The following is a 24781-nucleotide window of genomic DNA, read 5'->3' on the forward strand; positions in this document are numbered from 1 at the left end:
GATTGAAATATAGGACAAAAAGATAAAGAAAACTGTATTGTTAGCGAATACCATACCAGGGACAGAGCAAAATATATCTTATCCGCACTTGGCCATCAAAAAAGTATTACAATATTGGAGCACTGGGTGTTATACGCAAACAATGAGTCATGGAACACTAATCAAAAACTAATGAGGTAATGTATGGTGATTAACATAATAAAATAAAGTATTGCAATAAATAATATTTGATTTGTTTGACACCTGTAACTTTGAACAGTATGCTATTTGATTCTTTCGTTTCTTTCCCTTTGATGTGGAATCAAAATAAAAATCTACATGATTTGATAAAATTTCGCCTCCTTCACATGGCCCTATATTGGCCAGAATCACCATTTTCTCTTCATCTCTATACTAATGTCAGGGGGCCTGGCTCACTTTGTTTGCAGAGTATGTGACTCTTAATCTCAGTCCCACATTGGGAGAGATTACCTAAAACACACCCATGTGCATACACACACACACACACACACACTCACTAATGTTGATACCGTGAGCTTTCGTAGGGGGTGGAAGAATCTCACACATGTCCAATACCTAGAACAGTGCCTGGCACACAGCAACTATTAATCCATTGCTACTTCTCTGCTGCTATGTTCTGTCATTTGTCTTCCCTTTACATATTCTAATTAAAGTATTTTGGCTCTAGCATCACATAGTGATTTCTTATTCTCTATTTGAGCTATATATAAGAAAGGCACAAACACATTTGAATTATTTGAATTATGAATCAAAGTAATGTCTTTCCCTTCCTCCATACCAAATCAAATTGCTTTTCCTTACTATCAAAACTTCCTTTAATAAGGATACAAATTTTATTGGAGTGCAGAAGTTATTAATTTGCACAAAAAAAATACTGGATTTGTAGCAACTTAAAATGAAGAGTGAAGTTGCAGGTTTTATTTGCCATAGAATATAATTAAAAATACAGGGCCCTGGGTGGCTCAGTTGGTTAAGCGACTGCCTTCGGCTCCGGTCATGATCCTGGAGTCCAGGGATCGAGTCCCGCATCGGGCTCCCTGCTCGGCAGGGAGTCTGCTTCTCCCTCTGACCCTCCCCCCTCTCATGCTCTCTGTCTCTCATTCGCTCTGTCTCAAATAAATAAATAAATAAATAAATAAAAATTAAAAAAAAATAAATAAAATAAAATAAAAATACAGAAAACTTTGAGAATGGGAGTTTTAAATTTTGTAAGTATATACAGGAAATAGAGCCAATTATTCACAAATAAATGTTGGAAATTTAATGTTATTTGAAATTAAAATTTTGAAGAGGTTGTGTGTATGTATGTGTGTGTGTGTGTGTGTGTTTATATACAATTGCTAGAAAGTTTCTGGGGAAAAAAGAAATAATCTAGCCTTGAGAAATAATTTACTTTTTAAATTAAAATAAGGGCACCCGGGTGGCTTAGTGGGTTGAGGGTCTGACACTTGATTTCGGCTCAGGTCAGGATCTCAGGGTTGTGAGGTTGGGCTCCACACACAGCAGGGAGTCTGCTTAAGATTCTCTCTATCCCTCTCCCTCTGCCATTCCCCTCTTGCTCTCTCTAAAACAGATAAATAAATCTTTAAAAAAGTAGAGAAACCTAGGCTGTCAGTTTCCAGTGTTCCATGTTAATGTAAAAATAAAATGCCATGCATAATTCAAACAAGTATATAATTCAAAATGTACATGAATATGACATGGCCACACTTCTTTCCCTGTTTGAATATAATTAATTCATTTCAATAATCTCATTTTGACTGACACAATGCAAAATCACTTTTCTTTATCCAAGAATAACATGGACAGTAGAGAAGGAAGCTGGTAGGTGAAAGCATTTTACAACTTGAATTTACCCTAGATAAGCCAGACTTAGACAATTTAGGTTTGGCTCTAATTACAATAATATCAACTTTAATGGAGAAACTGGCAGTAAGCACATAGAGGTCTATATTTCACGGCTCTCTAGCTAAAGCCTCGATGTATATTATATTTACCTATAATTTACTATGAGATCCTGATCTCAAATAAGTTGACAGAGATTTATTTAGATCCTGTCTTTGAATTTTAGAAGGCACTCTTGATAATATAAAGCACTGTTTGAGACATGGTGTTAGGACAAAAGCCCCCGTTCTCTAAAAGTGAATTACCTAGGGCAATGCCCCAATACCACAGCTCAAGAGAAATGGGTCATCATAAACACGTTCTTTCATGAAGTGCCTCTAATTCTCCAGTAGTTCCTGAACCAGCGATGTTGTTATTTGCATTTCAAAACAGAGTTGTAACAGTACAATTGAAATTCCTGCAGGTCTGAATCTGCTATAGAAAAGGCTTTGTAGCCTCAGAGCTGGTTAGTTTAGCCATACAAACAAACAGGCTCTTGACCCCAGGGACTGTCACTCTTGTAGGTAAAACGGTATCCCGTAGATACACACCAATCTGATGAAAATCAATCCCATGTCATCTCACAATTTAACAGCCTTGTGAGTCTTTTATAACCTAAAGATTTAAGAGCAAGCTGTTGAGGAAATGTACTATACCTTCACACTGTCTGTTTTTCATGTTTCTCTGAAATCCAGGCTTACAGCGACAAAAAACAGATGTTTTTATTTGATTACAATATGCATCATCTCCACATGGATTCACATTATCTTCACAGGTATATTCAGCAGGAGCTAGGATTTAAAAATGCCATCAAAACTAATATAATTCTAATTCCTGAAGTGGGAGTTTACCTTTTTTCTTAATTTAAAATTATATTTATTATTCCATAGATAACTTTTTTTGAATTTATAAGATTATGATCTTCTCTCTATATAAGTCATCATTTCTTATAAAGGTATAGAAGCAGATAAAAAAACTGAGCTTATTTACATTGAATGTAGTTTAGACCAAACTGCCAATAGCTGATATTTACAGCTGTATTGAAGTACACTACTTTGTAAAAGGAAGTCAAGAGTCAATGTTTCTAATGACAAGCTATCATTACAATGGTACGATGTATGAGTACTACATTCTTCTCTAGGAACCAAAAGGTTTCCTAGATGCTACCTAGAAATGTAGGCATCAAATGCTAACCTAAATTTAGTATTCAGGAATTCAACCAAGGGTACTACCTGTTACTCAAACAAGTAGGTTAAATCATTAGTTCTTAAATGTTTTTAGCCTGGAAATATATATGAGGAGCAACATGCTCCAGTGGTCACGGGCTGTTACACAAGTTAGTGTTATGTGTTATTTGCCATTCCCAGCATAGTAGTTGCAATTTCATAATTTATTTCCTATTCCAGAAAACATTTTAGAATGCACAAAAAAATGAGAGGGACAATTATTATAAAAATGATGTTGAATTAGCTCTATTTTACTTACATATATCAATTATTTTGAAATATGAAAACTTTAATTATCAGAATTGTAACTGTTATTAATCCCCACTGACTCTTGAATATCTTATAATTAATTAAAGCACACCAATGGAATTATACCTCAGTTGAGATATATGTGGCCATATTAAGGTGGGTAATGCTTCATCAACCCAGTGAGGAACAATTGGGATGCATAAATGAGAAAAAGTGAAAGACCCCATAATAGGAAGCATTTTATGACTTTTATAAGCAATCCAAGTTTAGAGTCATAAGTTTGGTTATTTTTCTTAATACGAAAAATGAGATATCAAACATTAAACACAAAAATAACCAAGGTCTAATAACTCAAATATCATCACACTCCAACTGAATAAAACAATAATGTCTTCTTTAAGAATAACTTGGCAATGGATTAAAATCTTAAAACACTGAATAAATTACTAAGACCTTTGTAAGAATCAAAAATATTAAATTTATATTTTATAAAATAAAATATTAAGGGATATAGACTTCTTTGCTGACAACAAAGTCTGTAATTGGGTATTGGGATCTCAGGTTCAGCTCTAAGAAGGGTACTCACTGTGAAATCGAACTTTCCCACCTCATACTTTCTGATATTAATTTAAGTGGCATTCTAAGACTGCGTTGGCAAGGGCTTACCAAAAAGAAAGTATACTTAAGTACGTTTTTGAAGAACAATATTTTCTCACATCAGTAGAGAAAATTTTAGTCATGTTGAAGTAGAAATTGAACTTGCATGTTGCTACACTTTAACAGAAAATAAACTCACTTATTCTGCAGCCTTGTTCATCTGAACCGTCTCCACAGTCATCAAGTTGATCACACTGCAGGTCCATGGGGATACATTTTTTATTGCTGCAAGCAAACTCATCTTTTTTACATGGTCTTGCTTTATATGCAAGCTTACCTATAGAGTCATTAAAAAATAATTAATGCTTCATAGAATCAAAACAAATTATTGAGTACATTAACACATTCAAGATTTTACTAAACACTATCAGAAATATGGCTCCACAATCCTTTCTTTGAAGCTCTTGGGCCAAATGAAAAAATTCTGAAATTCTGGACTTTTAGAAAAGTAACAGTGTATTTACCCTATAATAAGTAACACTGTATTTCCACAGGAAAATGTTTGAATATTCACCCTAAGTGGGACTTTGTTTTTAAAGTAATACAAACTGCTTCAGACCAGTTCACGTCAGGGTTTGTCACCAAATGATTTTGCCACCTACATTAGTAAAGCATTTGGTTTTAAGAGTTTTGTTAATTTCAGAATTGTGAAGAAGGGATTGTGTATACAGACACACATTCTTTATTAACACTCTCCCCTCAAGGAGCTGTTTAACAGAGAACATTTTTAAACCACTATGTTTTTTCTCTCATGCAGTATTTTCTGAAAAAAGTTTGTATAATCAATGGAGATTTACAGACTAGTAGAGACTTTGGATAAAGCTACACAGCTCTACTATTCAAGTGAATGCTAGCAGATTATTTTCATACCTTGTCAGAGGAGCAAGGGTCTAAAAAAATTACCCTTAGACATGCCACATGGAAAATATTTCTTTTTAATTTTTTGAGCCCCCAAACCATTATATTATCTTATAGCTGTCACTGAATCAATTATTTCACATTAAATGGATTTACCACCACAGTGATCTTCATCTGAGTTGTCCCCACAGTCATCAATCCCATTGCACATTTGCTCAGGCTGCAGGCATATTCTGTTATTTCTGCATCTGTGAGGTCTTGTGGGTGGGCAAAGAAATTTGACTGAAAAAAAAGAAAAAAGCAAAGCAGCTCCTTTGGGTACACTGACTTATGTGGAACCATCCCCCCCCCCTTTTTTGTCTTCCTTTTTTTGTTTTGTTTCGTTTTTTTTGTTTTTTTGTTTCCTTCTTTTCAAATCCATAATCTGGCTTTTCTGAATATCTTTTGTTGTGGAAATTGCCTCCATGTATGTACTAGAAAATATGTGATAATAGAAGCTATGATCCTCGTTATTTATATTAACTACAGAAAAGAGTGCACAGCTGAAATGAAATAAAGTAAGAAAAAGAGACAAACTTCATGGTCTCATTTCCAGATGCCTTATCTTAGCTGACTTCACTTGGTGTACAAAATTAATTTATGCCTGTGGTTTATACAACATGGCAGGACACTTAGCTATTTGAAAGAGCAATTTCACACAGGATAGAGCTTGAGAAAGCATGTTACAGGTCCAAATCTGAAAATAGGTCATCCAGTGGAAAAAATGTCCCAACAATACTATAACTGTGTTTCCTACTCTGTATCTCTGTAAACAAATGTGTAAATATGTATTTAAGTCACATAGGTGATCTTTGTTATTTATGTTTAATTTTTGTGGGTATATGTATCTGTGTGTGTGTGTGTGTGTGTGTGTGTCTTAAAGAGACAACAGTGAAAGCCAGAGAATTTTACCTTTGTCCTTTCAATCATTATCTAATCTGAAGACTTCCACCCCTAGAGTAGGAAACATCTCTCATGACACTTTATCCTTACATGTGGAATATTCCAGGGCACTTTCATTGGTTTCCTGATCTTCTCACTCTTGAATTCTCTGCTAATATTCTCATTCATTCTCATGGATTTACTTGACACTATACCCTTAAGACTTTCAATTCACTAATTCTAGTGTCTCACAATTGATTATAGGTTATCTCCTCAGGAATTTCAAATTCAATAAGTCCAAAGCTCCATTCTTTATCAAATTCCCGTGACTTCCTTCTCCCCAAACATAAGCTTTGTGTTATTTCCATGGTTGAGTTAGTAGCACATCAGAGCTGCACGTCTGGGGTTATTCTAAATGCATTCCTCTTATTGACCTTCAACTCTTACTAGTCAACAAATCCGGGTAATACAGTCCCCAAACTTGTTTTCTCTCCATACATACCAGTTACGATAGCTCAGCTCTTCACTATCTCTTTCAGAGAAAACCGCAAGAGAATCCTAAATGTCTCTGTTTCATTGCCCAACCTAAGATCTTCCAAAAGGCACCAGAACAACCCACCTTAGAACAACCCACATTAATTAGATCATCTCTTCCATAGTTATCCAGCATTTTCAGAATAAAATTTAAGATACTTCACATGGCATAATAGACTAATCATTACTTTGTCCATGCCACTCTTACCGACAAATCCCTTGTCACTCTTAATATTCTAGCAATACTACTTTATTAGCTCCTTAAATATGCCATACTTCTTCTTGCCTGACCTCCTTGGTTTAATTCAAATCCAGTTCCCACTCCAAGCATAGTTCCTCCCCTTTAGGTCTTTTAGGAATATCTCTTCCATTTCTCAAACCCCATGTTATCTTATGTTTAAATATCCCTTAATTTCCTACTTTAGCTTTCAGAATTTTGTTACTATATCTTCACATTCTATTTTTAAAAATAAACTAAAAACAAAAACTATTATTTTGATGGCCAGTCATTTGATTATTCATTTTTCTTATTGCTATTTTCTCATCAAACTTGTAAACATCATCCCCTCCCCAGTTTACTAATGATTGTAGCACCTTCTTTCATCATTATTGCTCTCCATCCAAACTCATTTCGACATCCTAGATGACTTCAACATCCACATGAACAAACGAACCAATAGCTGTACCTCTTAGCTCCTTGAGTTTTTCATACCCAATGACCTTTTACTCTAATTCACCTAAGCCACCAACTATCCTAGAAAGTTGCGAATATTGGTAGATTTCAATAAATTTATCTTTTTAATTTAGCCAATGTTATTTTGTGTTGCTTGCAGATAAGAACATTAACTGATGTAAGTGCAGCTGGATATACCATTTCCTACAATTGCTTCATATACAAAGTCACTAATTTGAATGCTACAAATTCTGCCCAGTATTTCTTATTTTCCCAAATTTTTAATTCAACCAGTCTCATTAAATCCTTTTTCTGTCTTAGGTGAAACTTTAGCCCACTGACAGATCTACCTTTTCCTATTCTCCAGTGTTTTTGTCTTTATTTCCCTCTCCATTGACATTAGATCCCATGTCTATCTTTTAATTTACTCATTTGACAAATATTTATTGGTAACTTATTATATGTTGGACACTGTTCTAAGAATTTATTCAGAAACTTATTTTAGTACAAATAATCTGGATTATCTGTCCTTTTTCTCTTTTTCATTTAGTTATCTAACAAAACCTTAAGCTTAGATGAATAAAACCATCTGCTATTCAAATGTCTGCATTCTGGGAAAACCAGGAATGTTGCAGATGATCATGCCACAAGACCAACTGATATCACAAATATGAATATTTATTAATGCCAGATGGGCCCTAAATATTACTTGGAAATCATATATATCTATATCTGCATATAGATATAAATACAGATATATATGTATATATGAATGGATAGATATGGATATAGATACAGAAAAAGTATGTCACTCTCTTACCCTTTGCAATAATGATTCAAATCTGCATTCCTTTCAAAATTTCTTATAATAACAACCTTCCATATTCTATATATGAATATACTTCCTATGGCATATATTAAAAAGTAGAAATAAAATGATGGGGAATTTGTTATCACCTTATTATATAATTGGACATCCACCTGCATCTATAAATAGTCTATCAATTCATATCAATATTTTTAATAACAGAGAAGGGGTGACTACTTATATCTAAAACTAAGTTTTCCTCTGCTCTGAAACTCATTTTTTCCTATCTTTTCAGGAACCATTCCATCTTTCTTGATACATTTCATTACCTTGGTATTTCTTTTGCCATACTTTTTTTTTTTTTTCCAAATTATTTTGTGGTAATTCACCTGAGTCTCTTCCAGCGGTTCTTTTTTATTTAGAGGTTTGGTGGCCCTCGATATTCTATCCTAAGTTCCTTCTTCTCTTATGCCTTACTCCCCCCCCAATCCTAAGTCTTACAAAGTCCATAGTATTCATTACCCCATTTTATTCTCTCAAATTTATAATTCTAGACCATCTTTTTAAGCTTTAGAACCAAATACCTAGAGCCTACATGAAATCTATACGTGAATGTCTCCTCAAATGTATCTCAAACCAGGCTTTTAATCTTTACTTGCAATACTGTTCCTCTTCGAATGTTACCCATGTATTCAACTGAACAAGCACAAACACCCTACAAATTATACTTAGTAACTTCCTCTCCCTTGCCCCATATATCTAATCTATTATTTAATCCAATTTATTTTGCTTTTCAAATCACCTTCAAGTCTGTGTATATTTGCCATCACGTGCTATCATTATCTTAACCCAAGCTAGTAGCATGGCTTGCTTAGAGTATAGCAATCAATTATCTTACCTAGCCTTGCCCCTTTTTATCCAGTATATGTGAAATATAAATATGGCTATATGTCTGTTGTACTTAAAGCTTTTTCATATTCTTTTAAAAAAATAATTTGTAAAAAAAAATTTATTTATTTATTTATTTATTTATTTATTTATTTATTTATTTATTTATATCGTAAGCAGGCTGCACGCCCAGCTCGGAGACCAACACAGGGCTCGATCTTATAACCCTGAAATCACTACCTGAGCCAAAATCAAGAGTCAGATGCTTAACCAACTGAGCCACCCAGGTGTCCCAAAACCTTTTAGTATTTTTAATTACTTTTAGGCTAAATCTAAAAATCCTTATGAAGACTCACAAGATTCCAGACTCTTCTGTGTTTTCAGTTTCATCCTAAACCAGTATCTACCCTGTTCTGAACTCTCCAAGCACATGGATCTTTCAGTTCCTCCAATAAGCTATCGTTTGCTCTGCCTCAGGTTTGTCTGCATCTTGTTTCCTTTGCCTACAACATTATGTCACCCACCTTCCCTCCACCCCATCCCTTTCACCTACTTGGCAGTCATATATCTCTCAGACTCAAACTCAAATATTATTTACCATAACCCAAGATTGAATAAAATCTCTCTGTTCTATACTTTTATAACTTACTCTACTTTTTCTTCAATGCACATATCATAATTTGTAACCATATATTTTTGAAATCATTTGAATCCCTATTCCACTAGATTCTCAGTTCTCTGACATCAGGGTCCATGCCTGTTTCTCTCATCATTATATTCCCCAAAATAATAACAGTATCTATCCTAACAAATATTTATTAAATGAATGAATGATACTTTTCCCTATGCTGTTCATAATGGCTATGCTATCTTTTCATTTGGGTTCTTCAAACTGTAGCTTTCTGAATTCCTCCTTAGGCAGAGTTCATCTTATTCCTCTCCATCTTATCTGTACCTTTTACTTAATTCCACCATTGCTTGAAATATAATGTATGAAAATCTGATTTGTATAATCAGAATAAGATCTTGTCAAAGAGGGGCGCCTGGGTGGCTCAGTCGGTTAAGCGTCTCCCTTAGGCTCAGGTCATGATCCCAGGGTCCTGGGATCGAGCCCCACATCGTGCTCCTGGCTGAGTGAGGAGACTGCTTCTCCCTCTCCCTCTGCCTCTTTCCCTGCTCATGCTCTCTCTCTGTCTCTGTATCTCTGTGTCTCAAATGAATAAATAAAATCTTAAAAAAAAAAAGATCTTGTCAAAGAGAACCATGTGTTGTCCTTTTTTTTTTTTTTTTTAAATCCCAATTACTTAGCACAGTCCCTGGTACATAACAGCTTGACTCAATGTTTATACTGATGACCTAGGGGAATGTAAAAACATGCACAGAATCAAGCTGGTTGTATTTTAGGTTTTCCAGCAGCTGTGTGGCATGTCACTGAGAATCACTTCCTGGCCCTAGAAATAGTCCTGGGGATGTGACCCTGGAGCCTCACATGGTTAATTAGTTACCAACCATTTCCTACTCCACTCACTAGTTGTGTGCTGAAGTGGAATGAAGGTTAGAAAAAATAATATATATATGTGCATATCTATCTATCTATCTATATCTATATCTATATCTATATCTATATATACACACTTTATAAAAATAATTGGTTCTGGCTTGATATTGGTATAAAAACTCATATTTTTCCATGGATTATAATTCAGAAATAATATAATCTCTGGTGATTCTCTAGAATCTATTGTGTAAGATTATGTAGAACTAAAACTGAAACTTAGTTATGTCTCTCATTAGTTTTGTCTATAGAGAACACTTCCCAAAGACTGTCATTTTTAAGTTTTAAATCTTTTTTTTTTAAACATTTTATTTATTTATTCATGAGAGACAGAGAGAGAGAGAGAGAGGTAGAGGGAGAAGCAGGCTCCCAAGGAGCAGGGAGCCCGATGTGGGACTCGATCCCAGGACCCTGGGATCATGACCTGAGCCGAAGGCAGACGCCTAACGATCTGAGCCACCCAGGCGCCCAAGTTTTAAATCTTTTTAAAAATAAAGCTGCCTCTGTGTTTTGGATTTTTTATTCAATTGTAACATCAATAGTCAATGTCATCATCTATCAAAAAATATTGGTTTAACTTAGTGCACCAAATAGAACAAGGAATTTAAGTATATACACTCATGCTATGTTTTCTTTAATTCACCTGATGTGCTACTTAATTATATCCAAAGTAGTAGTATTTTTCTTTAAGTTAGAGGTAAAATACTTTTTTACTGAGATTAGATAGAATAAGAAGAGACTAAAAATGTTTGCTACCTATAAGAAATCCTTTACTTTGGTGATATGAAATTAGATATTTATAGTTGCTGATTGCATAAGTACACCCCTGACAATTTTCAAGAGTCAGGAGTAACTTGAATTTGAAGAAGCAATAACTTTTGTTAAGATTTTCAGATTGAAATGTTATATAACTCCTAACTTCAGTTCTCTGCCTAGGTCTAAATATATATTAAATATATATTAATATATTTATATTTATAATATAGATATGAAGAAATAACATAATATATTTAAATGTATTAATATATTTACATAACAAAATATATCAATATGCTTGCATATTAAAATATATCAATATATTTACATATTATCTCCATATGTATCTCCCTTCTCTGAACAACATTGGTCTCAGTAGTGGGTAATTTGTGGAACTACATGATTTTATTTTATTTTTTTTTAAAGATTTTATTTATTTATTTGACAGAGAGAGACATAGCGAGAGAGGGAACACAAGCAGGGGGAGGGGGAGAGGGAGAAGCAGACTCCCCGCCGAGCAGGGAGCCCGATGTGGGACTCGATCCTGGGACTCCAGGATCATGACCTGAGCCGAAGGCAGTTGCTTAACCAACTGAGCCACCCAGGCGCCCTACATGATTTTATTATTCACATTTTTTTCCATGTACTTCTCTGTCCAAGAAAAAAATGTTTTATCCTAAATAACCAATTTGGTACAAAGCCAAAGTCCTTATATGAACCTTACACAATTCAAAAGTTCAACTACTCTAAATCTTCCCAGACAGACCATAAACTATCTTTTGAATAGTGTTGACATGTGCAAGTTCAGATTTAGGGGGCGTCTCTGTAAAGTCATCAACTTTGGACGGGGTAATCTCTTATTACCTGAACAAAAGCTGTATCTGTCTCTACCTAACCCCAGGATGGCAGACTTTGTGGTTTACCTCACCACTTCATTGATTCACACCAGTACATTAGATCTGGAGGTGAGAGTATAATCTAGACCCACATGAAATGCCATACCACACATATCAGGGGCTTCATCAGAGTTGTCTCCACAGTCGTCTTCTCCATCACACACCCAGAAATGTAGTTTGCAAAGGGAATTATTGCAGAGAAACTCATCTGCTCTACATATATTTCCTCCTTTATTTTAAAACAAAACAGAAAAAGAGACATAGAGATGTAGCATAATTAATGCCAGTCAACAGGACCCATATTCCTCTAGTTATCTTAGCATAGTATCTAGTTTTTCACTTCCTTATATTTTTTTTCCTGTACAGTACTAGGGACAAGCAGTATCCAAACTTTTTTTTTTTAAGTTACTCATGATTTACTTTTCAAAACAATCTGATATTACCCAAGTATATTATATTTCCTTTAGAAAATACGGGTAAGATGTTAGAAGAAAGTTTTTTCAAATATAAATTATCTTCCATTTCACATACTTTTCATGTTACTGTAAAGAAACTTAGATTTTAAATAGTATTAATTTTCAATGTAAAAATTGTATTGTTCTGGAAAGAAAAACACTTTCAAAATTATTAGATAGTTCAATTCAGTTATATCTGGAAACTAACAAACTGAATTGCTGAGGACAGAATAACCAATAAAAAGTTTTTGCAATCACAGATAATCAGTTAATTTTATAACAGAATTAGAAGTTGGTGATGTGGTGAAATATTACAGTTATACTTATAAAAATTGTACAGTAGTGTACCTGATTTTTTGTGTATTTTGTCAATGTTTGCATTTTTCTCTTTTCACAATTAAATACAAATCACCAGTAATACAAAGATATGCTCACTCAAAATTAAGTATATCTATCATATGCAAAGGAACCAAAATACTAGTAAGCTCTGGTTGTTTGTCTAGATATGTAATAATATATAGTGGAAACTGCAATCGTTGGGGAAAGTAACTTGATGGGAATTCAGAATTAAGATAAATAAGATTACTCTCAGAGAATTTCACTACCTATTTGAACCTCATACATAAGATAATAAATATGGTTTCTATATTAGATAGATTTGATGACTGAAGGTATTAACATATTTAAAAGTGGATATGTTTATTAAAACATGGGGCTGGGGAGTGATAGTGTTCATCTTTGCGAGACTAGAAAATCCTGGAAGGAAGCATTGTTCATTTTGTGGATGCACTCTGGAGGGAATAATAAGCCTAGGCTTATGAGGGTCAAACAGCTCATCTTGTTGAGTTTTGACTTGTATACAAATCTTTAATAATTCACTGACAATAGCAAAGATTTAATTTAGCAAATGACAGAATGAGACTTGGATTTTAGCATGCTAACAATAGCTAGAATGTGGAGAACTTGGAAATGAAGGTAGCAAGAGTAAAGCCAAGGCTGGAGGAAAAAAGGCCAATTTGAAGAAGGGTTACAGCAATGCAGAAGAGAACTGTTGGTACTTGATTTAGAGTAGCTGTGTTTGAAAGTGCTTCAGGAAATGGAATCCTCAGGACCTCATGGCTAAAAAGATGAAAGTGGCAAGGAGAATGAGCAGTCAAACATAGTACTCCATTTTTGGTTTATTTGGACCATTTAGTGAATGTTGGTATTGTCCAAAAATAAAGGAATAGAGCAGGAGGGGCAAGCTTAATAGAAATAATGACACAATTCATTTAAGATACTAGGAAGACAACCATGTAGTGATATTTAATAGGATAGTGGATAAATATATCTAAAATATAAGATAGGTTCTTAGCTGTAAATATATAGCTGGGAACAATCAGAATATAGTTGTTATTTGAAATTTAGAACAAAACAGAAGAAATCAGGAGGAGTCTGCCAAAGAGACAGAAAAAGTCACCAGAGTTGTTGGAGAAATACCTGAGAAGTGTTCCAACAAGAGGGTAGTAGTTAGCACATTTATATAATGCTAAGAGAGGAGGTTCAGTGAACTGGTGGTGGATTTAGTGACGTGTTTGTAGTTGATTATTATTAGATGAAAGAGTAGTAGTTACTGTAATCATCCATCCCTTTCAGGAGTTTGGCCTTAAGGCGAGGAAGAAAGGAGGAAGTTAGGTGAATAAGAGAGCCTGGTAGCTTGTATGGAGTAAAACAGGTATCTGATATATGTTAAGTCCTTCTGAGAATAATTCAGTAGACAAACTAAGCTTGAAGATACAGAAGAAAGAAAATCTAATTGATACAATGAATTCCTTGAGAATCCAGAAATTGTGAAGGATTTGAGATCTAAACTAAATTAAAAGGATCATCCTTCGACTGGAGGTGAAACAAGTCTCCCATTTCAAGAGGGAGGAATGGGGGAAAGGTTAGGCTAGGCACAGCAATAGATAGATTTGTTAATTTGGTGACCAGATATTGAATAAAGCTCAAGATTTTTAATTATTTCTGTGAAGTATAAGGTGAGGAAGAAATTCAACTTTTTAAAAACTTGATAGGGTTCATGGTAGAGAGAGATGATTAGGGAAGTATAGGTCGATTGCTTAGAATCTTAAGTAATAGTTGAAGCTGAGGCCAAGATGTTACAGTGATATCAATCTGAACAGTTCTAAGAGTTCCTGCAAAAATGCTTAACAGAACTGGCACATCCTACATTGGCATCTCTGAAGACCAGCAAACTCTAAAATATGGAAAAAGGCAAGTCCTGGTGAGTCCACCAAGGTGAGTATCACCATGTAAGACTGACAATATAATATCTGGCATTGGGGTGCCCCTTTCTTTCAACTTCTGCAATGTTCAGTTTTAAAATGTCCTAATTCTAACAATAATTTCAATTACCAAAACCCATGCAAAAAAATATATTACCACTTAACAACTCTGTCTGAAAACAATAAAAAGATACACATGTACAGTCTTTAGTATTAAAGAAACTTAAGATATGAATATTGATAGGAGGTGAATATTTGCTTAATTCAGTATCAAAATCCATGGAATATGAAAGTTATATTCTTTCAGAATAAAGATTCTCTCATGACTAAATCTCATTGCATGTTCCATTTTACAATGGATTATATTCAAACAAAATTTGTGAACTCTTGACATTCTCTGATTATTTTAGAGAATTCTATTTGTAGCACATCAGTCTTTTTAAAAGGAAAAAAAAAATGAGTTCCCAAAGGTATCACATTAGATAACATAATTTTCCCCATAAGAGTGTTGGGCATATTACTATTTTTATTAAGAAGAAGAGAAATATAAATGAAATCACAATGTAGAACAAGGCAAATGTTTTGTGATAACTCACTAAAGGCTTCCTATTGTGTAAATGAATTTGCATTTAAAAAAATGCATCATGGGGCTACCATGACATCTTGAGTCTACATAAAATGCTTATTTTAAAATGGCATAAGGCACACATAAGCAACAAGAAAGGTATAAACAGATTAGGTGGATCAAAATTTCAGTTTCCTAGTCATTAGTCATGTTCTTAATAAGCTCAACAGAAGATTATTAGAAAAATATAAAAGTGTGTGTATACATATATAAACAATAACCTACATTTAAATATAACTGAGCTTTTGGCAGGTTCATAGAAATCTGGACAGGCCATCATCACTGAAAATAAGCATCTAGAGTTCCCATTTTCATTTAGGTGAAGAGAGTTTAATATATGATAATATTTTATAATTTTCAAAAATAGTTAACACAATTTTGAGCTGATGATTACTAAAAAGAATAATTCTCAATCTTGCCCACCAAAATTGCTAAGAAAAATAAAGTTTGGGAGCTCAGACCAAAACAAACACCAAGTTTCCTTGAGGCAACATGTTTTACCTTTAAAAATATGAATGCTGCTTTTATTTCCACAGTATTTGGGGGTTCACCTTTTTAAAGTAAACTAGTAAAGTTGATTCACTTGGAAAATATTCCTGTGTCCCTATTGCCTTCCAGCCCCCAATACTTAGTTCATGTGTCCAGATCTAGGATGAATGAAGTAAGATTTAACAGGACAAATGTTTATTCTGGCATTCCATTTCCTCAATGTCTTGAAGTACATTTATCTAGTACCTAAACCACTTGCTGGAGGTAAGTTAAATACTAGAAATCTGAACTCAATCATACCTTAAGGTACATCCATACAGGATCAAATACTTTAACCACCAAGATAATTCATTGGAATGTACCTGGCAGCAAAGAAATCCAAGGAAAGTTAGAAACATGAGTATTGATGGAAGGGGAGCTTTGACACATTTGTAAATGATTGAATTAAAGGCTCTCAACTCTTTTTTAATCAGTAAGCTTAAACTTTTAGTAGAGTCATTTTAAATCTAAAAGACAACTCAGATTTCAAATGTTATAATGTTCTTTCTTTGTTTCTTTCTTTTTTTTTTTACTGTAATGTTTGATTTTTAACCTGGAATTCTTTGTTCAAACAAATATTTCTTATGAAATTTAATATTTAAAAAATATATAAATCCTGACAGGATTGCCCTTACACATACACACACACACACACACACACACACTTTCTAGATACTCCTACAGCCCTTGGTGACATTTCACTGTGGTTGGATTTGATAGTATGAAAAATGAGCATAGAAAGGCTCCTAGAAGTAAGGCAAGAAGCTAGATCTCTTGAATCTCATTTCAGGAAATTCTTTGTGCTATTATACAGTACAAATTCTACCACTCTCTCCTTTTGAAAAAATATTTGAAGACTCTTTAAAAGCCTTGGAAAACTTCTCATTATGCTTAATAGTAAAACCAAATTCTATATCATGAATCTTTAATTACTCAAAGTTCCTAAACACTTAAACTTTCTCTCACCTCTGAGACGTTGTGTATAATGATCCCACTGCCTGGAATGCATTTCCTCATTCTGTTTGCATACCTAATTTTTTACATCAAGAAACTCACATTCTAACAGGGGAAACTTAGTCAACTAATACAGAAGTAATTATACTAGAAGAAAGAATATGATAACAGGAATGTAATTAAAGGGTTGCTAGGGAAATTCCATAAGAGACTGCAATTTGGTTGAAGACAGTAGCAACTGAATGGACCTGAAAGGATAGATATAATTTTTATTGGCAAAGGTATTGAGATGGTGGAAATAGCAGAGGAATCAGGAAAGATGTTGAAAAGCATGGAAAATGTTGCTAGATTTATTCTTCAGTTTGGCTAGGATATATTATACATAAAGAGAAGTAATAGAGTATAAGGGTAGGAAAGTAAAATAGGATCATTCTCTTGTAACCCTGACTGCCATATTTGTATATGACCAGGAAGGAAGAACTTTGAGCAAACATTGACATAATCAGAGTTACACTTCAGTAAGATGAACCGGGCAGCAGTGAATAGAATGTATTAGAGTCCAATTACATGGTATTACATGAGCCCAGGCAAGAAGCAATGAGAAAAGAGCCAGACTGGTGACAGAGACTGAAATTGAGGGGCTGGGGCTTATTAGCTAGAAAATGGAAAAAGATGAGTAACTTAACTGTCCTGAAGTCTTAGAATATAGCTGTATTTAAGAGTTTTGGTGTCAGAATGTCTACAAAGTTTGCTGTCTCTAAAGTGACCAATGATAGAATGTGAATGTGAGAACTTAACCAAAGTAGAAACAGCTATTTGGGAAGTGTAACCTTTTATGGCTCTATATAAGGCACTGCAGATTCCAAATGAGAACTAGGATTTCTTCTGCTGAATATTACAACACTTTGTCAGGTTTGGGATGGAGATCTTAGCAAATCATAAAGGTTTGCTCTAATATTAAAGAAAACAGAGGGTATTTTTCTTTGAGTGACTAGATTTTTATAGAAGTAAATATTTTATTTATTTTTTCTTTTTTTTAAAGATTCTTTAAAAGATTTTATTTATTTATTTATTTGAGAGAGACAGAGACAGAGATCGAGAACACAAGCAGGAAGGAGAGGGAGAAGCAAATTCCCGGCTGAGCAGGGAGCCCGACATGGTCTCAGTCCCAGGTCCCTGGGATCATGACCCAAGCCAAAGGCAGACGCTCTACTGACTGAGCCACCCAGGCACCCCTAAAGCTTTTATTTACATTCAAGTTAGTTAACAGACAGAGTAATATTAATTCCAGTTGTACAATATAGTGATTCATTACTTCCATACAACAGCCAGTGCTCATTACAAGTGCACTCCTTAATCCCCATTGCCTATTTCACCCATCCCTCCACCTGCCTCCCCTCTGTAACTATCAGTTTGTTCTCTCTAGTTAAGAGTCTGTTTCTTGATTTGCCTCTTTTTTCCCCTTTGTTCATTTGTTTTGTTTCTTAAATTCCACATATAAGTGAAATCATATGGTATTTGTCTTTCTCTGAGTGACTTATTTCACTATGCTCTCTAGCTCCAACCATGTGGTTGCGAAGGTATATTTAAACTGTATAAAACCTGAGAATATGTTCAAATGCCTTGCAACATACGTCAATATCTAGTATCATCTCTGTCGATGATATTCCAAATATTCTGAAATGTAAAGTCCATTGAGAGACTTTTGTAAGCAGCTTAAAAAAATGTTGCATTTAAACAACATATTTAACATTATGAAAATAATAAGAATTATAGAATTTGTGATCATTTTAAGCTTTGCCCCACAATTTCTTTGCTTTCATCTCATTAACTTTAAAGTAATAACAAATGCTGCTTTTAATGTAGTGAATTACAATAAAAAAGTTGTTATTTGTTAGGAAATATTTTCACATAGCTAGAAAATAATGCACTACAAAATTGAAAGCTGTCTTCCAGACTGACAAAAAATGTAGGTCATTTTCTCAACCATATGGCAAAAAAGGAAATTTGGGGCACAACCTGCAACCTATATATGATCTAGCAAATTAGTATGTGTAATATATTATGCCATATGTTATTATTTTTTCATAGTAAGGCAAGCAATGTGGAAGAGAAACGTATACCAAAAATACTTTCATAGTAATGGTTATAGAGGTTATGTTCCCTGCATCCTTCTCCCTTCTCTATCCCTGACCCAGCATCTAATCTGAGGACAGGCTCAGGGCAGGACACAATAAACACTTGTACTTTGGTTGCTTTTGTCATATGAAGATTGACACTTTACCTGAAAATTTTCCAGATTTTGCTTACTCAGAACAGGATGTTTCATAACAAAACAAGAATGGGTAAAGAGAATCCTTTGATGATCCCATCCTCTGCCTCTAGCACACTATTGATTCTGCACAACATTTTAATTGTCATTCTCTTATTTCCAGGCAAGCGCGCGCGCACACACACACACACACACACACACACATACACACACACACAGACCTTACCTCTGTCACAGTTCTCTTCATCACTGCCATCCACACAGTCGTGAATACCATCACAGAGCCATCTAATTGGAATACAGTGGGCTTTATTTCTGCATCGAAACTGATCTTCCTTACATTCAGTCACACAGTCCATCTGTTCAAATACAAATGGGCACTGCAGTTTTCATTAATGATAATGATATAGTCACAGGCAAAATAAACATGCAGCTGACAATACTGGAGATTTATTACACCATGGGCTTTCTTTTATTTTGACTTAATGAATATAACCTCTACAAATGATAATGGGTTTAGTATATGGACAGCATGCAGACTCAGGTATTTGCTGCAATTACTGTGTTCAGTGTACTTGTCCTAACATTTTAGACAGTGTAAGAATCAAGAATCTGTCTCTTTACTCTATTTTTATTACATTTGCTTTCCCAAACCTAATCCATGTAATTCAGAGATTTTAATCAAATGATAGATTTTACCTCATCAGAACCATCAGCACAATCATATTCTCCATTACATTTCAAAGATGCTGAAATACATCCTCTGCTGGCACATATATATTCACTTGATGAGCAAGTAGGAGAAGCTGAATATAATTATAAAGTTAAGATTTAGAATCGGTAAACTGAATGATTGTTTTGATAGATAAAACATGTAAGCATGTAAGAAATTCATAGACAGTAATGAAAATACTTTATATTATTTAAACTATATTCAATATCTGATATTAAACATTTATTCAAAACATGTTTCACAATATTATTGTATTTCATTAAATATACCTAAAAAAATGATGTAATAGCCTGTTCAGTAAGTGTTCAACTCACCAGACTAAAGAAAGAAGGAAAAAAATCTATATATTTTCCATCTCTTTAGTTTTGAAGAGTTAAATGAATTTTCCATAATTTCAAATTAAGTTATTCAAAAAATAAAGGCCTCAAATTATTTTTAAAATTGTAATGGGATTTAGTGACCTTTGGGAATGTTAATTTATATACGCACCATATAAAGCTAAAAGTAGACATCTTGGCATGGTCTCATAGACCCCATGATAAATCTAGCTGGCTATGTTGACATAAAATGTCATATTTGCATAAGTTCTGACAAGTATTTTTGTTTGGGGGTCTTAAACATGAATATATACATAATTAACTGAATATAGAATCTGAAGTATTCCTTTATGACATAGAAAATAAAAATAACATGTAGGTATTTAAATTACTATCAATACCAAATCTAATTAATTGACATAGTAATTATGATTGTTGCCTTTGTCTACGGGTTTGAATTTGTTAGGCTTGCATTCAAACCTCCAGGGTTCTTGGCCTTACGTTGGACCACTAGGTAGCCAAATGTACTTCTATGAGGATCTTTGTGGTCTGAATTGCTTATTCCAAGGATGATAAAAAGCTTTTTCCTAGAGTTTTAATTCCTTTAATTGGCAGTGTTTGCATAGGGATCTGTATTCATATGGAGTCTGAAGACTAAATTCAGTAAGAAAAAAGATGTGATCAATTAGCAATATGGACCATGTGCATTGTACAGGGACATAGCAACATGTGTGTGTCCTGTATCAGCTACTCCCACCTGGGCTCTCAAAGTAATGCTTTTGTGGTTATACATAGATTATAACATAATTTTCTCCCAGTAATTCTTTTTTCTGTAAAATAATGTTATTAAAATACCTAAGGTATAAAAAATTAAGTTTTAATGAGCATATTTACAAAGCCATATTTAAGGGATAAGAATATATCATAAATTAGGTGTTCTTTTCCTGTACTCTGGTCTTGCTTCCTAATTTTATTTTGATTTTGGACCAAGATGGAAATAGAAATTTCTCAGTTGGTATCATGTTGAAACTACTACATTCTGTTTCATAACCTTCATTTCCATAACTGAAAATCTGACTTTTATTGCACTTACAGTTCCAACATATTTCATTTTGCCATCTTGAAAAAACAATTCCAAATGGTGTGGAAAGATAGAGAAATTGGAAAATCAAATTTTGAGGAGTAGTGCTTGGATCCCCAACATAGTAATGATCTTACCTGCCAAAACACTTTCAAAACACAGCAAGGGCACACCAATGAATTCACCTACAAATATTTCTAGAATTTTATTTCTGAAATAGTAAATGTGTGTGTGCATTTGCCACCGTTTTCTGTTCATGATTGCCTAAACTGAAATTATACTTAGTTAAAATATCATCTGAATTAACTATCAGCTCAGTCATTTTACCTGATTCACAGTGTTTCTCATCTTCTCCATATTTACAGTCTTCGTGGCCATCACATTTCCATTTTGCTGATATACACTGACCATTGGAACACTGGAACTGATCTTTGGAACAACTTGTTTCACAATTTCTCTGTCAAAAGCCACACAATGCAGATAACAAAGCTTTTAGACAAACATCTACAAGCCCCAAAGACAGCTACAAACCTTATGAATAGAAACCTAGAAGTGTAGAAATCATGACTACCACATACAAGAAGCTCAGATGGTCACTTAAATCCATGGTTATATAGCACAACTATAACAGTTTTATATTTTCATTTGTCTCTGTGAGTCATAATAAAACAGAAAAATAAGAAAAGAGCATAGATCACATGGTTCCATCATATTAATTGCTCTGAGGCGATCATTTTCCAATAGACAGTTATGGGGTAATTTAATTTTAATAATTGTAGGTGACAATGAAGATGCTTAGAATTATGTCTAAGCAAGTACATCCAGTTCCTTGGGAATGGAGTGACGGGATGACTGTGAAACAAAGAACCCGAAGGCAAGTCTGTTTTGTGTTGGCAAAACTTCCCCGCGTGTCCTTCCTTTCCCCTTCTTCCCATGCCTTTTCCTCACTACCTGTCCCTTCACAGATTAGTTGCTGTTTATAATCCCTCACCTCACTTTCAGCATTTGTTGCTAAAGAACTGTGAAATGAACTGTCACAGTTGTCACTTCTGCTAGCTTGCATAGAGATTTTATGTGGAAGTCAAACAAGACAGTAGTAGATACATCTTTGGGGACCTTTCAATTGTTTCTATGAGATCAAAAAAAGGGATCCACTAAAATTTTACCTTCTTTGGGTCTGACCAGTCTGGTTGATACAGAATGCTCCAGCGAAATGTCTTGCTGGGATGACTTTTTTCTGTTGTTAAATAATTTCTATTCTTGCCAAAATGTACTTGTCTGTTCCTTTCACAAAAGGTATAGCACTCACAGCTTATGAAACTCTCAGTAAGTGAAACATGTTAAACTATACCTCTCTGCTTCTTCCCAGTGTCATCCCAAGTAAAGAAAGGGAGTTTACTTTCTAAATTCCTGTAATTTTCTCTTTGCTGGTGGTAGTTTAATTAGACTGCCTGCTATATAATTGATTTTTTTCTTTCTGCTTTTCTTTTTCCCTTCTTTTCTCAAGTATTGAGGGTTTGCCAATTACCAGTTTCTTAAATAAGAATCCAAAGAAAACTAAGATTTATTCCCTGTATTTCATAAACTCATAGACTAACAGGAAAGACCAGCACTTAAACCAACACTTGTAATAAAATGCATTATCTGTCAAAATAAATGAATATAATTTTAAATATATGGATTCTCAAGGTTTTTAGGAAAAACTTCATAGAGGAAGTTTAAACAGAAATGGAAGTATCTAAGGAAAGGTTTTCCATGTGTAAGGATAATTAGAAATGTGGTATATCTGAGGTGTAAACTATGTAATGGTAACTGTTGTAGAAGAGATTGGAGAAATATCCATGCACTGGTCATGAGAAAGGGATTTCATATGTTTTGTTCACCATTTTATCTGCCGTGTTCAGTATGGTAGCTGGGACATAGTAAGCACTTAATAAAAACTGCCAATGGAATGAATGAATGAATGAATGAGGTAACAAATGTAGAAAACAAGGAATATAAATTAAAATTACATGTAATTCAGTTACAGTAGAATAGGGATCATGTCTATATGGATGGGGATCATGTGTGCTTGTGAGTCAAATATCTAATACTGTGCCATGATTTAAATAACTGCTCAGTATGTATTTGTAGAATTAATGAATGATTATCTCAGTAATAAAGCAATTTAAGTAAAATAGTTCTATAACGAGTCGTACTGGTGTATCTGTACTATCAGCAATATAGAAGATTGCACTTCTAGATACTTTTTCTATCAGAAGATTTTAATCTAAAATAAATCACAGTATTGTTGATGAGTGTGTATGTCTACATCTGCAGGTTATTCAATTATTATTTTAGACTCTTAAGAGCATACAGAAAGAAAGAATAGAATAATGAACCCCATGGGCCCATCATGCTTGTTTAACAATGATCAGCACTTCACTATTCATGTGTCATATATCCTCCTCCACCACACTTATTTATAGTCTGGATTATTTAACATAAAAACAATAGTATTAGAACATTAACAATATCACAAAATTTGCAAAAACTCCTTAGTATAAAGTCATTCCCAATCAATATCCAAAATGTTCTCATTTTTTAAACTATATTAAGACATTATTTGGTAAAATAAAGATCTAAAAGAAGTTTACACTTTGAATTTGGCTTGAGTTTCTTTAAATGAATATTTCCCATCCTCCTAGGTTTTTGTTTGTTTATTTGTTTGTTTGTTTTTTTTGTTTTAATGTCATTTACTACTTGAAGACACTAGGTCATTTGTTCTATTGAATGCCCCACATTCTGAATTTGGCTGATTGGATCCTAAAAAAGGATACCTTTGTGACATCTAACGTGACTAATGAGCTTTTTGTTTTTTAAAAGCATTATTATAAACACATGTATTTTTGTACATTTATTGCATTTCAATCCATTACAGTCATTTTTCTTTTTTCTGATATCCAAGTTGTCCCTTTGATTAGTAGAAACCCCTTCAATTAGCTCTTATATATTCTAGACACTATGCTAATAGTCTTGTTCTGGCTTAACAAGATATTAGTCAATTTCCTTTCTCAGATCTAGAACTGGACATTACTCAAAGGAGTTTTGTCTCCTTTAATTGGAAAATGGTATTTAGAGGCCACTATGTGAATGTTAGGGATAGTTAATAATGCTGAGATGTCATCAGTTTTAGACTGTCATCAGTTTAGCTGGGAATTATATATTTTTAGACAGAGAAAGATTAATCAAAATCTCTTATTGATACTTATGAATCTGATATTACAGAACTTTTATTTACTTTTTTTTGTTCCTACATTTGTATCTCCTTTCTTTTACTTAAAAATTCTGAGTGTGAATAATATGAAAATAACTAAGCATTTGATCTATCCTGCTCTCAATATATACAAGTTTCAAATTAGCAAAACCAATATGATTAAAAACAAGTGTATGAACACAGTTTAAGATTCCTTTGCATTTTTTTTTTGTCCATACAATGCAGTATACTTGATGCAGAGGCCAAATACTTTTTTTAAGTCACTTTAAATAATTCTTTTCTGCCCCTAATGTGATACACAATGATGTTGATCCAAGTTTTTATTATTATTATTATTATTATTATTATTATTATTATTATTATTATTATT

The 24781-nt window shown here is 33.7% G+C and overlaps 1 protein-coding gene across 1 annotated transcript in view; it reads right to left on the reverse strand.

The window, feature by feature from the left end:
• LRP1B (LDL receptor related protein 1B) overlaps window positions 1–24781 on the reverse strand; it is a 1499204-nt gene that overhangs the window by 111771 nt on the left and 1362652 nt on the right. Inside the window, exons 69-75 of the mRNA XM_044913608.1 lie at window positions 21483–21612; window positions 19724–19830; window positions 19251–19383; window positions 12033–12155; window positions 5052–5177; window positions 4177–4314; window positions 2562–2696 (exon numbers count right to left, since the gene is read on the reverse strand). Coding sequence (XP_044769543.1) covers window positions 2562–2696; window positions 4177–4314; window positions 5052–5177; window positions 12033–12155; window positions 19251–19383; window positions 19724–19830; window positions 21483–21612 — 892 coding nt within the window. The remainder of the gene's footprint in view (window positions 1–2561; window positions 2697–4176; window positions 4315–5051; window positions 5178–12032; window positions 12156–19250; window positions 19384–19723; window positions 19831–21482; window positions 21613–24781) is intronic.

This window comes from Neomonachus schauinslandi, chromosome 3 (assembly GCF_002201575.2).
Source record: "Neomonachus schauinslandi chromosome 3, ASM220157v2, whole genome shotgun sequence".
NCBI lineage: Eukaryota > Metazoa > Chordata > Mammalia > Carnivora > Phocidae > Neomonachus > Neomonachus schauinslandi.